Source organism: Schistocerca cancellata, chromosome 11, assembly GCF_023864275.1.
Source record: "Schistocerca cancellata isolate TAMUIC-IGC-003103 chromosome 11, iqSchCanc2.1, whole genome shotgun sequence".
Lineage (NCBI taxonomy): Eukaryota > Metazoa > Arthropoda > Insecta > Orthoptera > Acrididae > Schistocerca > Schistocerca cancellata.
In genome coordinates, this window is record NC_064636.1 from 72825341 (window position 1) to 72842134 (window position 16794).

Here is a 16794-nt window from a genome sequence, read left to right on the forward strand (position 1 = left end):
GTATAACTCGCACAGTGGAACGTACCCTCTGTCATTCGCTTCGTAGTGCTTGCAGAATATGGATTACATGTGGAGTCCTCAAGGAGACAAAAAAACTTGCGTTCGCAATTGTTTGCCGGAAGTGTCGCTCTGTTCCCGTCTGAGCGAGCTAAAAAAAAATCGTCAGGATTTGTCACTCGTCACTCTTAAAGCAGGCTACGTCGTCTGTAAGAAAAACAACGTGGTTTCGTTTTGCCACTCCGGCGGGAAATACGGCACCTCTAAGTAGTACCAGCGTCTGCCGCTTGGAGCCGACACCGTGCACCACTGCAGGACTGTTGCGCTCGGAGTAACGGCTGCTGCCGCTAGATGGCAGGAGAGTACGCTGTGTTACCCCCCTGTAGTCGCTCGGCGAAAGAGGCGCTCAGTTTCAAGAAGTTTATCACTTCCATCCTGTTTTAAACGTCATCTCACAAGGCGAACCTCTCACAAACTGTGCTGTTAGGATCGCAGTCATATATACATTCCCTCGGGAATGATGCACGAATTATGTCGATAAACTGAAGTTACGGTTGGTTGCTCTATACTAGTAAACGGCTAACCCGGTCACCCGCTACAGTTGCAGCTGCCTATCCAACGGCTTCCAGGAGCAACAAAAATTTGATTTTCAGTACTTCAGATTGTTCAAATGGCTCTAAGCACTACGGGACTTAACATCTGAGGTCATCAGTCCCCTAGACTTAGAACTACTTAAACCTAACTAGCCTAAGGACATCACACTCGTCCATGCCCGAGGCAGGATTCGAACCTGCGACCGTAGCAGCAGCGCGGTTCTGGACTGAAGCGCCTAGAACCGCTCGGTGACAATGGCCGGCTTCAGTTTGGTAGTGGAGAAAAGTGTGAGGAGGTAAAAATTATAGGCTATGGCGCGGCGTGTTTTGAATTCGTCTACAAATACCGCGGTTAAGGATCCTGAATTTTCCTGCTGAAGCCCACACGTATGACTCATCTTTATTTGTTTCTTGTCCAGAACGGAAAGTTAATAGGCAAAGTATACGTTGATAATATTGCATAAACATTGCTTCTGAACTAATACTGTTTTTTCAGCAATGCAGTCCTAAGCTCAAAAGAAAATACGTCACACTAACTATTACGTGGAACACTTTACAAAACTTGTTGCTCTGCGTGCAGTCTGAAACAAAACGTTGTGCAGTTTCCAGTTCTAACAACCCTGCCACAACAAAGGTCCAAATTTAATAATGATTGTGGTGTTGCTCACGCTGCTAAATACTGCATTTTCGGGCAACAACAAAGTTATTATGTGGCAGGTGGCAGCACAGTTAGTAAAGTCATTTCATGTAATAATGAATAAATTAGGCACTCATCTTTTCGTGTTTCCCACGCTGGTCTCGTTGTAAAATCATGGGTCAATCGTCGAAAATCTTGGTGGTGGTGATTCCAAGCTCGGATGCAAAGAGGCCTAGGTTTTATTATGCGATATTGATAAAGTTTTGTAGATGTGTTTCACAAACCATTCTTGAAGATTGCACTTTTGCAGGACAATGATGATGTAAAAAAAGTAATAGGCACTCCGAATTTAAGTTACACTTCTTTTTTATTACTTTTGCTGCAATATCACGTAACACACAAAACATCACTTCACAATACAAAACATACTTGAAAAAATCTTCCTCACTGTTAAAGTTCACATTTTATAAGCTGACTACAATATGCGTCTTTCCAACATGACGTCCAAGACTTGACTTTCTCAAGGTCCGACTCTCTAACTAATAATCGCTTACGCGCCGAAAAATCAGAGTTACAAGTACGTTAAAAATCATAGTGACAAAAGAAAGAATACACATAAGAATGATGTCATTGCAATATAAAAATATCGATGTATCAAAGTACCTCTACATTAATGAAATCAAATCTGAATGTTGTCTCAGAAATATGTCAACGACTTTACAGAAAAACAGTAGAATATTGCTGGCATCGAGAGGTTGAGTTGAAGTGCCGTAATGGTTACGTAATTCAGGTATCATTACACAGTCTAGGGTTCTTCAATAATTCAGTCTAACTATTCCGTTTTTTGAAGTTGTAATACTTGGCTTATTGATTGTTTCACGTAATGTTTCACACGTAATGTTAAAATCTCACAAATATACGGGTTGGACCATTTTATTCCATCATGGGGAATATCTCGAGATAGATTGATTTATGAAAATAGCAAAATTAATATACAAGTAGCATTAAGGTTTCTTTTTTGCGCAGCCATCACCCGCAGCAAGCACAGAAATATTCGTTTTGTCCATAAAAATCGCTCTTCTCTTGCTGCGCCGTATTTTATTTGTTCCAGACGCATTTTGCCTTTTACCTTTAACGATTCTTCAGAGGAATCTAGAATGATACAGTTCTGTTTTGATGTATGATATAGATTATAAAACAATTCACGTGCCGGCCGGTGTGGCCGAGCGGTTCTAGGCGCTTCAGTCTGGAACCGCGTGACCGCTACGGTAGCAGGTTCGAATCCTGCGTCGGGCATGGATGTATGTGATGTCCTTAGGGTAGTTAGGTTTAAGTAGTTCTAAGTTCTAGGGGACTGATGACCACAGATGTTAAGTCCCATAGTGCTCAGAGCCATTTGAACAATTTTTTGAACAATTCACGTCTTGTTGTTTACGTAAGTGGTGGTGGTGGTGGTGGTGGTAAGTTCCTGTTGGTACCAAACTGCTGAGGTCATCGGTCCCTAGGCTTACACACTACTTAGTCTACCTTACGCCAAGGACAACACACACACCCATGTCCCAGGGAGTAGTGGAACCTCGGACGGAGGAATTTTTACGTGAGTGGTGATGATGATGTTGGTTTGTGGGGAGCTCAACATCATGGTCTCCAGCGCCCGTATAAGTTGCCAATCCTTCCATGACCAGTCTCGCCACGTCTCGAATGATGTCGAGATGGTTTACGTAAGTAATCACTAATTTACGTAAAACAAAAGACGTGAACTGTTTTGTAATCTATGAATATCAAGTGGTTCAAATGGCTCTAAGCACAGTGGGACTTAACATCTGAGGTCATCAGTCCCCTAGAACTTAGAACTACTTAAACCTAACTAACCTAAGGACATCACACACATCCATGCCCGAGGCAGGATTCGAACCTGCGACTGTAGCAGTAGTGCGGTTCCGGACTGAAGCGCCTAGAACCGCACCGCTCGGCCACAGCGGCCGGCCCCATGAATATCGCACATCAAAACAAAACTGAATCGTTCTAGATTCCACGGAAAATGCCTTAAACGAAAAGGCGAAACGCGTGTGGAACAAATAAAATACAATGCACACAAGAAAAAGGCGGTTTTTAGGAAAAAAGGAATATTAAACTAGAATTGCTTTCAGAGTATTTGTTATTACTAATTTTTCAACTAACTTTCATAGTGTAAGATCGAAATTTGAACGACTTACCTTAGAAAATAGATTAAGGAAAAGCAAACCTACGTTTCCAGCATTAGTAGACTTAGACAAAGCTTTTGACAATCTTGACTGGAATACTCTCTTTCAAATTCTGAAAGTGGGAGGGATAAAATACAGGATGCGAAAGGCTATTTTCAATTTCTACAGAGACCAGATGGCAGTTATAAGAGCTCGTGGTCGTGCGGTAGCGTTCTCGCTTCCCACGCCCGGGCTCGATTCCCGGCGGGGTCAGGGATTTTCTCTGCCTCGTGATGACTGGGTGTTGTGTGATGTCCTTAGGTTAGCTAGGTTTAAGTAGTTGTAAGTTCTAGGGGACTGATCACCACAGATGTTAAGTCCCATAGTGCTCAGAGCCATTTGAACCATTTAGCAGTTATACGAGTCCAGGGGCATGTAAGGGAATCAGTGGTTAGGAAGGGAGTGAGACAGGGTTGTTGCCTAATCCCGATCTTATTCAATCTGTATGTTTAGCAAGCAGTAAATGAAAGGAAAGAAAAATTCGGAGTAGGGATTAAAATCCGTGGAGAAGAAACAAAAACTTTGAGGTTCGACGATGACATTGTAATTCTGTCAGAGACAGCAAAGGACCTGGAAGAGCAGCTGAAAGGAATGGACAGTGTGTTGAAAGGAGGATAGGAGATGAACATCAACAAAAGCAAAACGAGAATAATGGAATGTAGTCGAATTAAATTTGGTATGAAACTTCCTGGCAGATTAAAACTGTGTGCCCGACCGAGACTCGAACTCGGGACCTTTGCCTTTCGCGGGCAAGTGCTCTACCAACTGAGCTACCGAAGCACGACTCACGCCCGGTACTCACAGCTTTACTTCTGCCAGTACCTCGTTTCATATCAGCGCACACTCCGCTGCAGAGTGAAAATCTCATTCTGGAAACATCCCCCAGGCTGTGGCTAAGCCATGTCTCCGCAATATCCTTTCTTTCAGGAGTGCTAGTTCTGCAAGGTTCGCAGGAGAGCTTCTGTAAAGTTTGGAAGGTAGGAGACGAGGTACTGGCAGAAGTAAAGCTGTGAGTACCGGGCGTGAGTCGTGCTTCGGTAGCTCAGTTGGTAGAGCACTTGCCCGCGAAAGGCAAAGGTCCCGAGTTCGAGTCTCGGTCGGGCACACAGTTTTAATCTGCCAGGAAGTTTCATATCAGCGCACACTCCGCTGCAGAGTGAAAATCTCATTCTAAATTTGGTATGCTGCGGGAATTAGGTTAGAGATGCTTAAAGTAGTGAATCAGTTTTGCTATTTGGGGAGCAAAATAACTGATAACAGTCGAAGTAGAAGGGATATAAAATGTAGACTGGCAATGGCAAGGAAAGCGTTTCTGAAGAAGAGAAATTTGCTAACGTCGAGTATAGATTTAAGTGTCAGGAAGTCGTTTCTGAAAGTATTTGTATGGAGTGTAGCCATGTATGGAAGTGAAACATGGACGATAAATAGTTTAGACAAGAAGAGATTAGAAGCTTTCGAAATGTGGTGCTACAGAAGAATGCTAAAGATTAGATGGGTAGATCACATAACTAATAAGCAGGTACTGAATGGAATTGGGGAGAAGAGAAATTTGTGGCACAACTTGACTAGAAGAAGGGATCGGTTGGTAGGGCATATTCTGAGGCATCAAGGGATCACAAATTTAGTATTGGAGGGCAGTGTGGAGGGTAAAAATCGTAGAGGGAGAACAAGAGATGAATACACAACAGATTCAGAACGATGTAGGTTGCAGTAGGTACTGGGAGATGAAGCAGCTTGCACAGGATAGAGTAGCATGGAGAGCTGCATCAAACCAGTCTCTGGACTGAAGAACACAACAACAATAACCCATATTTAAAGGAAAAATTGTATTTACGGAAACATTGTGCGAAATAGCCTGAAGAACTAATAGAAATTCACCAACACGGATTACGGAACTTACAGATAGAAACTAATTCATATGTGGTCCGAATTTAGGTGGAATTGTATAGTGAATTTGCCGGCCGGTGTGGCTGAGCGGTTCTAGCCGCTACAGTCTGCAACCGCGCGACCGCTACGTTCGCAGGTTCGAGTCATGCCTCGGGCACGGATGTGTGTGATGTCCTTAGGTTAGTTAGGTTTAAGTAGTTCTAAGTCTAGGGGACTGATGACCTCAGAAGTTAAGTCGCATAGTGCTCAGAGCCATATGAACCATTTTTGTATAGTTAATTTACCGAGCAAAATTTCTACTAGTGCTGTATTGGGAGTCTACGGCTTTGCCAGTCATGTGACTAGGGCCCCCGTCGGGTAGACCGTTCGCCGGGTGCAAGTCTTTCGCTTTGACGCCACTTCGACGACTTGCCGGTCGATGGGGATGAAATGGTGATGATAACGACAACACAGAAGAAAAATCTCCGACCCAGCCAGGAATCGAACCCGGCCCTTAGGACTTTGACGCGCTGACCATTTTTTTTTTTTTTTTTTTTTTTTACAAGAAGGTGCGGCCAAACTTTCAGGAAACATTCCTCACACACAAATAAAGAAAAGATGTTATGTGAACATGTGTCTGGAATCGCTTAATTTCCATGTTAGAGCTCATTTTAGTTCGTCCACCTACGCTCAATGGAGCACGTTATCAAGACTTCATACGGGATACTCTACCTGTGCTGCTAGAACATGTGCCTTTAGAAGTACGACACAACATATGGTTCATGCACGATGGAGCTCCTGCACATTTCAGTCGAAGTGTTTGTACGCTTCTCAACAACAGATTCGGTGACCGGCGGATTGGTAGAGGCGGACCAATTCCGTGGCCTCCACGCTCTCCTGACCTCAACCCTCTTGACTTTCATTTATGGGAGCATTTGAAAGCTCTTGTCTACGCAACCCCGGTACCAAATGTAGAGACTCTTCGTGCTCGTATTGTGGACGGTTGTGATGCAATACGCCATTCTCCAGGGCTGCATCAGCGCATCAGGGATTCCGTGGGACGGAGGGTGGATGCATGTTTCCTCGCTAACGGAGGACATTTTGAACATTTACTGTAACAAAGTGTTTGAAGTCACGTTAGTACGTTCTGTTGCTGTGTGTTTCCATTCCATGATTAATGTGATTTGAAGAGAAGTAATAAAATGTGCTCTAACATGGTAAGTAAGCGTTTCCGGACACATGTCCGCATAACATATTTTCTTTCTTTGTGTGTGAGGAATGTTTCCTGAAAGTTTGGCCGTACCTTTTTGTAACACCATATATATATATATATATATATATATATATATATATATATATATAGAGCTCTGAGCACAATGTGTGTTAACATTGGAGGTCATTAGTCCCCTAGAACTTAGAGCTACTTAAACCTAACTAACATGAGGGCATCACACAGATCCGTGCTCGAGGCAGGATTCGAACCTGTGAGTGTAGCAGTCGCGCGGTTGCGGACTGAAGCGCCTAGAACCGCTCGGCCACCGCGGGCGACTTTTTTTAACGTTGATATATATCAGCCGTGACAGGTGAAAATGTGTGCCCCGACCAGGACTCGAACCCGGGATCTCCTGCTTACATTGCAGACACTCTAGCTATTCTTTTTTTTTTCTTTTTTTTTCCGAGCGAGGTTGATTTCACTAAATCGTTTCAGGCAAATGCCGGGATGGTTCCTCTGAAAGGGCACGGCCGATTTTCTTCCCAATCCGTCCCCAACCCGAGCTTGCGCTCCGTCTCTAATGACCTCGTTGTCGATGGGACGTTAAACACTAACCACCTAACCTGACCTAACCTATCCTTTTTTTTATTTTAAGTAAGAAATAATTGCCAGCCTTTGGATTTGAACTGGCGACTTATAACACAGTAGCGAGGGTGCTACCACTCAGCTACCGGGGCGAACTTCACCGCAGTGGTTCAAAATGGTTCAAATCGCTCTGAGCACTATGGGACTTAACATCTGAGGTCATCAGTCCCCTAGAACTTAGAACTACGTAAACCTAACTAACCTAAGGACATCACACACATCCATGCCCGAGGCAGGATTCGAACCTGCGACCGTAGCAGTCGCGCGGTTCCGGACTGAAGCGCCTAGAACCGCATGGCCTCCGCGGCCGGCAAAATTTCTCACCGCACTGAGCAGGTTGAGGTGGATGTGGGTCGTGGTAGCTGTGGAAAGATGAAGGGGCCAGCACAGGATACACTGCCCTCGAGATCTGCTTCAAACCAGTTTTCGTACTGAAGCCCACTCTACAATGACACACACACACACGCATACACACACACACACATTAGACCCGTGGTGGGATGCCAGCAGCGCCGACACATGTAAACAAAGGTGACATGCAAAGATGGCGCCTTAACCGCGCCTGTTACAGGCGGGAGAGCCAGGGGGGAGGAGCCATGTGGCGTGTGACGTTGCCTCGGCAGAACTTGGCGTGTTCGGCATTCATTGACGGATCGCGTGTGCTACGCGAAGCGCGAACCAGCTGCTCGTCGGCTATGGCGCGCACTTTCCGTGTGTACATACTGCGAGCGAGGCGTCGGCCGGAAAGGTTAACAGCACAGCGCCGCAATGCGTGTGCTGCGGTTGAATCGGTGAGCGTAAAAAAACCTGTATGACGGCAGGTAAAAGTGCGTCTTTGTTTTACGTATACAGGGTATGTGGTGTCACCGCCAGACACCACACTTGCTAGGTGGTAGCCTTTAAATCGCCCGCGGTCCGTTAGTATACGTCGGACCCGCGTGTCGCCACTGTCAGTGATTGCAGACCGAGCGCCACCACACGGCAGGTCTAGAGAGACTTCCTAGCACTCGCCCCAGTTGTACAGCCGACTTTGCTAGCGATGGTTCCCTGACAAAATACGCTCTCATTTGCCGAGACGACAGTTAGCATAGCCTTCAGCTACGTCATTTGCTACGACCTAGCAAGGCGCCATTACCAGTTACTATTGATGCTGTAAAACATGTACCGTCAAGAGCGACGTTCATTATTAATGGATTAAAGTTAAGTATTCCACCAGCTACGTCCGTTTTTCTAAAATTCTAATTTCCTTGTCCTGTTCCAGACCTCACGCCAGCCTGCGTGAGCTAAAACGCGTGCCTTTCGGCCTCCTCTAGTAACACGGTGTTGGCTCTCCTGCCAACCACAACACCATACGCTCGTATTTTGTTCATTAGGCGGTGGTGTGCAGCTGTATCGAGTACTAAAATATGTCGGCACACGGGCTAGGAAGCTAATGTTGACAATGTGTACGCAAACTGGAATTCGAGCATGACAAGACAGGTGCGTGCTGGCCAACGTGACTTCATCTACATCTACATCATCTACATCTACATCCAAACTCCGCAAGCCACCTGACGGTGTGTGGTACCTTGAGTACCTCTATCGGTTCTCGCTTCTATTCCGGTCTCGTATTGTTCGTGTAAAGAAGGATTGTCGGTATGCCTCTGTGTGGGCTCTAATCTCTCTGATTTTATCCTCACGGTCTCTTCGCGAGATATACGTAGGAGGGAGCAATATACTGCTTGACTCTTCGGTGAAGGTATGTTCTCGAAACTTTGACAAAAGCCCGTACCGAGCTACTGAGCGTCTCTCCTGCAGAGTCTTCCACTGGAGTTTATCAATCATCTCCGTAACGCTTTCGCGATTACTAAATGATCCTGTAACGAAGCGCGCTGCTCTCCGTTGGATCTTCTCTATATCTTCTATCAACCCTATCTGGTACGGATCCCACACTGCTGAGCAGTATTCAAGCAGTGGGCGAACAAGCGTACTGTAACCTACTTCCTATGTTTTCGGATTGCATTTCGCACTTTCAGCGCTCTCCAGTGGCAGTTGTCGGCTTTATTTGGCTCGCAAATGTACAGTGTTTACTGACGAAAACAGACGCGCCTACAATTCCTACCCTAGCTCTATTAATACGCACATCTCTTGTCTTGACCATATGGTGGTTATTGCCAAAACAAGCGGTTTTCGGTTATATCATCTTTTCCCACACCAGCTTAACCTGACCACTCAAAATAACCAGTTTCTGAAATAACAACAGGGTAAAAGCCCAACTCCATCTGTAGGTAGCGTAAGGGACGCATTGTCTCCGGTTCTTGTTACGCATGGTGATTTTTTCCACCGTGTACGAACTCTAGGGATTGATCCATGAGAGGATACGGAGCAAGAAAGTTGTAATGAACTTACGTTTGCAACAGTCCTTCGACGTTTGTGTGAGAGAGGGTAGTTTCAGGGAGCAGGCAGCCATGAAGGACGTACCCGAAATGTTCGGACGCCAGACTTAGGAGGAAAATGTGAATAATACTGTGGAAGGCGACCGCCGTGTCAGTACCAGGCAGTTGGTCCATCGATCGAGATGGGCAACAAGGTACTCGACTGGAAATTTTCCGTTTGCTAATAGCCAGACCTGGAAAAAGAGTTCGACAATATAAAATGGTGCAAGCGGTTCGAGATTCGGAAAAAAGTAGGGGTAAGCTATAGGGAGAGACGGGTCATATACAATAAGTACAACAACCAAGAGGGAATAATAAGAGTGGACGATCAAGAACGAAGTGCTCGTATTAAGAAGGGTGTAAGACAAGGCTGTAGCCTTTCGCCTCTACTCTTCAATCTGTACATCGAGGAAACAATGATGGAAATAAAAGAAAGGTTCAGGAGTGGAATTAAAATACAAGGTGAAAGGATATCAATGATACGTTTCGCTGATGACATTGCTATCCTGAGCGAAAGTGAAGAAGAATTAAATGATCTGCTGAACGGAATGTACAGTCTAATGAGTACACAGTATGGTTTGAGAGTAAATCGGAGAAAGACGAAGGTAATGAGAAGTAGTAGAAATGAGAACAGCGAGAAACTTAACATCAGGATTGATGGTCACGAAGTCAATGAAGTTAAGGAATTCTGCTGTAAAATAACCAATGACGGACGGAGCAAGGAGGACATCAAAAGCAGACTCGCTAGGGCAAAAAAGGCATTTCTGGCCAAGAGAAGTCTACTAATATCAAATACCGGCCTTAATTTGAGGAAGAAATGTCTGAGGATGTACGTCTGCAGTACAGCATTGAATGGCAGTGAAACATGGACTGTGGGAAAACGGGAACAGGAGAGAATCGAAGCATTTGAGATGTGGTGCTATAGACGAATGTTGAAAATTAGGTGGACTGATAAGGTAAGGAATGAGGAGGTTCTACGCAGAATCGGAGAGGAAAGGAATATGTGGAAAACACTGATAAGGAGAAGGGACAGGATAATAGGACGTCTGCTAAGACATGAGGGAATGACTTCCATGGTACTAGAGGGAGATGTAGAGGGCAAAAACTGTAGATGAAGACAGAGATTGGAATACGTCAAGCAAATAATTGAGGACGTAGGTTGCAAGTGCTACTCTGAGATGAAGAGGTTAGCACAGGAAAAGAATTCGTGGCGGGCCGCATCAAACCAGTCAGTAGACTGATGACAAAAACAAAAGAAAACGCACACCGTACAAATGCCGCATTTTTACATTTGTCACTGCACCGATACAATATGAACCCAACAGAAATGATCTGGAGCCAAGTTACTGGATTGGATTTGTCGCGAGAAATAAAATCATTGTTACCATATCAGACGTACTGGAACTAACGCACGCAGCTTTTTCACACGTCACTGCCAACTAACGCACGCAGCTTTTTCACACGTCACTGCCGAACGCTGGCGGGATACAGAACGGCTCGTCATAAAAGAAGAGGACAAAATGTTGCGCCTGGTTGGCTTCGTGGATTCTGTTGTTAATAGGCTCGTTATCGACGTAGCAGGTGACACTTCCAGAGCTCAAATGTGTTTCTCGGATTCGGGTAAGGAAGGAGCTAAAAGATTACCAGATCAGTATTCAACAGTACGGTGAAATCCCTGCAGTATGATTTTGCATCACATGCAGCTCGCTCACAAAAATTACCCTGTGTTTAAGTTAGGAATTTTCATCATTCTTGCTTGTAAATAGAAAACCATGTCAGGTGAGGACGAGAGCATTTTATGCTTTCTGTCAGTCTCCTTTAAATCTCAGGTCACCTAGGAAGCGTGCGGGAGTGCTGGTGTTTTGTCGAACATTATTTCATTCTCTCTAAAAATTAAGTGACATTCGAAGCTATATCGTTTCTTTGCTCGTCTCTTTTTACGCCTGAACTGCAACGGCTCACATCATTGCAGGTTAGGTGGACCGCTGGCTGGCCAGTGCTGTCCAAGTTTAATGCGCCGCTAAAGCTGTTGTCCCATATTATCACTCAGTCTGTGTGCGTGTAACACAGCATAAAACGTGTCCTTATGATCGTACTTGACTGTACTACACTCAGCTTGGATTCCGCTCCGCGTGGAACGATATCCAATGAGATTCAAGCAAACGCGGAAGAATACATAATGTAATGTTTACATAACGTTTATTCGTAGAACGGAGTATAGTAATGTTGCAGGGCACCTACTGCCTTGCACCATACTGTGGCATACGAAGTATGTGCGAGGTCTGTTCAGAAAATTCCGGAATTTTCTCAATGAAAGTCTTCTACGATTACCTTTTATTTATTGCGCACCGTCACCTTCGAAATACTCTCCTCCACAATTGTTACACCGCTCCCAACGTCGTTTCCACTCCTGGCATCGCACGAAGCGTTGTCTGCTAATTTTCTTTCATCCCGTCTATCGTTGTAAATTTTCGTCCTTTCAACGGTGTTACCAACTTCGTAAATAAAAAATAATGTCCGCATGGACCAGGTCTGGAGGGTACATAGGATGGGCCAGCACAGTGATTTCGTCTTTTGTGCAACAGTCACGCACCAACACGGATGAATGTGCGGGTGCGTTACCGTAATGCGAGAGGCACGAATTGTCTCGCCACTTTTGAGGACGTTCCCTTCTCAAATTTTCTCGCAGGCGTCGCAAAGCGTCCCGGTACTACCATCGACTGAGAGTTTGTCCCTGTAGCACGAATTTATCATGAACTAATCCTTTATCATAAGTAAGTCAAAGCACTACTGGCCATTAAAATTGCTACACCAAGAAGAAATGCAGATGATAAACGGGTATTCATTCAACAAATATATTATACTAGAACTGACATGTGATTATACATTTTCACGCAATTTGAGTTCATAGATCCTGAGAAATCAGCACCCAGAACAACCACCTCTGGCCGTAATAACGGCCTTGATACGCCTGGGCATTGAGTCAAACAGAGCTTCGAAGGCGTGTACAGGTAGAGCTGCCCATGCATCTTCAACACGATACCACAGTTCATCGAGAGTAGTGAATGGCGTATTGTGACGAGCCAGTTGCTCGGCCACCATTGACCAGACGTTTTCAATTGGTGAGAGATCTGGAGAATGTGCTGGCCAGGGCAGCAGTCGAACATTTTCTGTACATTTTCTGTATCCAGAAAGGCCCGTACAGGACCTGCAACATGAGATCGTGCAATATCCTGCTGAAATGTAGGTTTACGCATGGGTCGAATGAAGGGTGGAGCCACGGGTCGTAACACATCTCAAATGTAACGTCCACTGTTCAAAGTGCCGTCAATGCGAACAAGAGGTGACCGAGACGTGTACCCAATGGCACCCCATACCATCACACCGGGTGATATGCCAGTATGGCGATGACGAGTACACGCTTCCAATGTGCGTTCACCGCGATGTCGCCAAACACGGATGCAACCATCATGATGCTGTAAACAGAACCTGGATTCATCCGAAAAAATGACGTTCTGCCATTCGTGCACCCAGGTTCGTCGTCGAGTACATCGCAGGCGCTCCTGTCTGTGATGCAGCGTCAAGGGTAACCGCAGCCACGGTCTCCGAGCTGATAGTCCGAGCTGCTGCAAACGTCGTCGGACTGTTCGTGCAGATGGTTGTTGTCTTGCAAACGTCCCCATCTGTTGACTCAGGGATCGAGACGTGAATGCACGATCCGTTACAGCCGTGCGGATAAGATGCCTGTCATCTCGACTGCTAGCGATACGAGGCCGTTGGGATCCAGCACGGCGTTCCGTATTACCCTCCTGAACCCACCGATTCCATATTCTGCTAACAGTCATTGGATCTCGACCAACGCGAGCAGCAATGTCGCGATACGATAAACCGCAATCGCGATAGGCTACAATCCGACCTTTATCAGTCGGTAGCATTTCTCCTCCTTACACGAGGCATCACAACAACGTTTCACCAGGCAACGCCGGTCAACTGCTGTGTGTGTATGAGAAGTCTGTTGGAAACTTTCCTCACGTCAGCACGTTGTAGGCGTCGCAACCGGCGCCAACCTTGTGTGAATGCTCTGAAAAGCTAATCATTTGCATATCACAGCATCTTCTTCCTGCCGGTTAAATTTCGCGCCTGTAGCACGTCATCTTCGTGCTGTAGCAGTTTTAATGGTCACTATTGTATCAGCTTCGCTTTGATATTTCGCCTGGCCTGACAAGCTTTTTTCGGTCTCGGAGAATGTCTCCCGACCCATTGTGTTTGGTCTCAAACTCATAACCGTAGACGCTCGTCTAATCACAAGTTATGATTTAAGGAACATCTCGTTCTGATTTGCGCGATCCAAAAGCCCTTCACAGGTTACGAGTCGAAGGTCTTTCTGGTCTCGACTCATGAACTGTGGGACGAACTTGGCGGCAACATGATGCATTCAAAGATGCTGTGTCAGTATTTCATGACATGATCCAGCTGGAATGTTACATTCTTCTGCATCGCTCGGACAGTCAGTCTTCGATTGGCACACACAGTTTCGTTCACGTTCCTGACTTGAGCGTTCAAGGGCGTCCTGAACGAGGGTCATGTTTTACTTCCGTCCGGCCATTTTTAAACCGTGTGAACCATTCGTAACACCGAGTACGGCTTGATCACTCATCACCGAGGCTTCCTGCATCATTTGGTGTGTTAAGAAAAATTTAATGCAGACGTGTTGCTCCTGCATCTCTGCCATCTCGAAATTCGCATACTATGCAACACCACGTTCGACTCAATACAGCACTGAACAATAACTGACAGACATGCAACGATGAAACTTCCGGCAGTTGCATATTAAACACGGGAGTATGCAGGGATGCCAACCGCATTTTGCTCCAACATACCTTTGGCGCGAAATTACGAATGTCCCGAAATTTATTGAACGGAGCTCGTATGATATCTGAAGAAGATGCGATGATCGAAATTATAATGTTACTTAAAAACCGTCTTGATTGCAAATTTTTTTTTTTTTTTTTTTTTATATGACCGGTTTCGGTTCATTCAAAACCATCTTCAGATCTGATATTTCAGTTACAGGAGTAACCCGTCCAAATCCAGCAACTTTCACATGCTACGTCACATCATGTTACCAACTTTGGAAATTAAAAATTAGTGTTATGAGGGGCCAGGTCTGGAGGGTACATAGGATGGGGCAGCACAGTGAGTTTGTTTTTTGTGCAGTAGTCACGCACTAACAGGGACGAATGTGCAGGTGCGTTATCTTGATGCGAGAGGCACGAATTGTCTCGCAACATTTCAGGCCGTTTCCTTCTCACATTTTCTAGCAGACGTCGCAACACGTTCCGATAGTACAGTGAAAGTTGCTGGATTTGGACGGGTTACTCCTGTAACTGAAATATCAGATCTGAAGATGGTTCTGAATGAACCGAAACCGGTCATATGAATAATAAAAAAAAAAATAAAAAAAAATTTTTTGCAATCAAGACGGTTTTTAAGTAACATTATAAAATCACTGATTGCTGTTACCCCATAAGACATTATGTCTGTTTTTGCAAAATGATCGAAATTGTTAGTCGATAGGGGTTTATTTATGAGCAGCTGTGTGCGGTTGTGCAACGATGCTGACGTGGTGTTTGCCCGGTGCGGTGTTTCAGCAGTTCTTCCCGGCCGACATGGTGGACCTGGCGGCGTGCTGCGCCGGCACCTCCGCCCCCTCCACCCCCACGCTGGACTCGCGCCACGGCCACTGGCCGGGACACGCCGTCGGCTCGTCTACGTCCGCGCCGTCGACGCCGCTGGACCCGCAAGCTGCGCTCATGGTGGGTACCCGGCAAAAGTGGGGGCGGAGTGACTCCCTGTGTGTTCTGGTGTGTGTGAAGGCAGGAGGTCCCAAAGTCGTGTCACAATTCTTTGTCTCTTACTCATCTCTCTCTCGCTCTCTCTCTCCTTCCTTTCTGAATCTCTCTTTTCTAATAACTTTATCTTTCTCCCTCTGTACCTCTTTTCTAATTAATCTGTACAGGGTGAGTCACCTAACGTTACCGCTGGATATATTTCGTAAACCACATCAAATACTGACGAACCGATTCCACAGACCGAACGTGAGGAGAGGGGCTAGTGTAATTGGTTAATACAAACCATACAAAAATGTACGGAAGTATGTTTTTTTAACACAAACCTACGTTTTTTTTAAATGGAACCCCGTTAGTTTTGTTAGCACATGTGAACATATAAACAAATACGTAATCAGTGCCGTTTGTTGCATTGTAAAATGTTAATTACATCCGGAGATATTGTAACCTAAAGTTGACGATTGAGTACCACTCCTCCGCTGTTCGATCGTGTGTATCGGAGAGCGCCGAATTACGGAGGGATCCAGAGGGAACGGTGATGGACCTTAGGTACAGAAGAGACTGGAACAGCACATTACGTCCACATGCTAACACCTTTTTATTGGTCTTTTTCACTGACGCACATGTACATTGGCATGAGGGGTGAAGTACACGTACACACGTGGTTTCCGTTTTCAATTACGGAGTGGAATAGAGTGTGTCCCGACATGTCAGGCCAATAGAAGTTCAATGTGGTGGCCATCATTTGGTGCACACAATTGCAATCTCTGGCGTAATGAATGTCGTACACGCCGCAGTACATCTGGTGTAATGTCGCCGCAGGCTGCCACAATACGTTGTTTCATATCCTCTGGGGTTGTAGGCACATCACGGTACACATTCTCCTTTAACGTATCCCACAGAAAGAAGTCCAGAGGTGTAAGATCAGGAGAACGGGCTGGCCAATTTATGCGTCCTCCAAGTCCTATGAAACGCCCGTCGAACATCCTGTCAAGGGTCAGCCTAGTGTTAATTGCGGAATGTGCAGGTGCACCATCATGCTGATACCACATACGTCGACGCGTTTCCAGTGGGACATTTTCGAGCAACGTTGGCAGATCATTCCGTACAAACGCGATGTATGTTGCAGTGCTCTCCGATACACACGATCGAACAGTGGAGAAGTGGTACTCAAGCGTCAACTTTAGGTTACAATATCTCCGGATGTAATTAACATTTTACAATGCAACAAACGGCACTGATTACGTATTTGTTTATATGTTCAGATGTGCTAACAAAACTAACGTGGTTCCATTTAAAAAAACGTAGGTTTGTGCATTTTTGTGTGGTTTGTATTA

General features: G+C 45.4%; 1 protein-coding gene across 1 annotated transcript in view; it reads left to right on the forward strand.

The window, feature by feature from the left end:
- The window catches only part of LOC126108477 (growth factor receptor-bound protein 14-like), a 797866-nt gene that overhangs the window by 398912 nt on the left and 382160 nt on the right, over positions 1-16794 (forward strand). The window contains exon 5 of the mRNA XM_049913727.1: positions 15260-15424. Coding sequence (XP_049769684.1) covers positions 15260-15424 — 165 coding nt within the window. The remainder of the gene's footprint in view (positions 1-15259; positions 15425-16794) is intronic.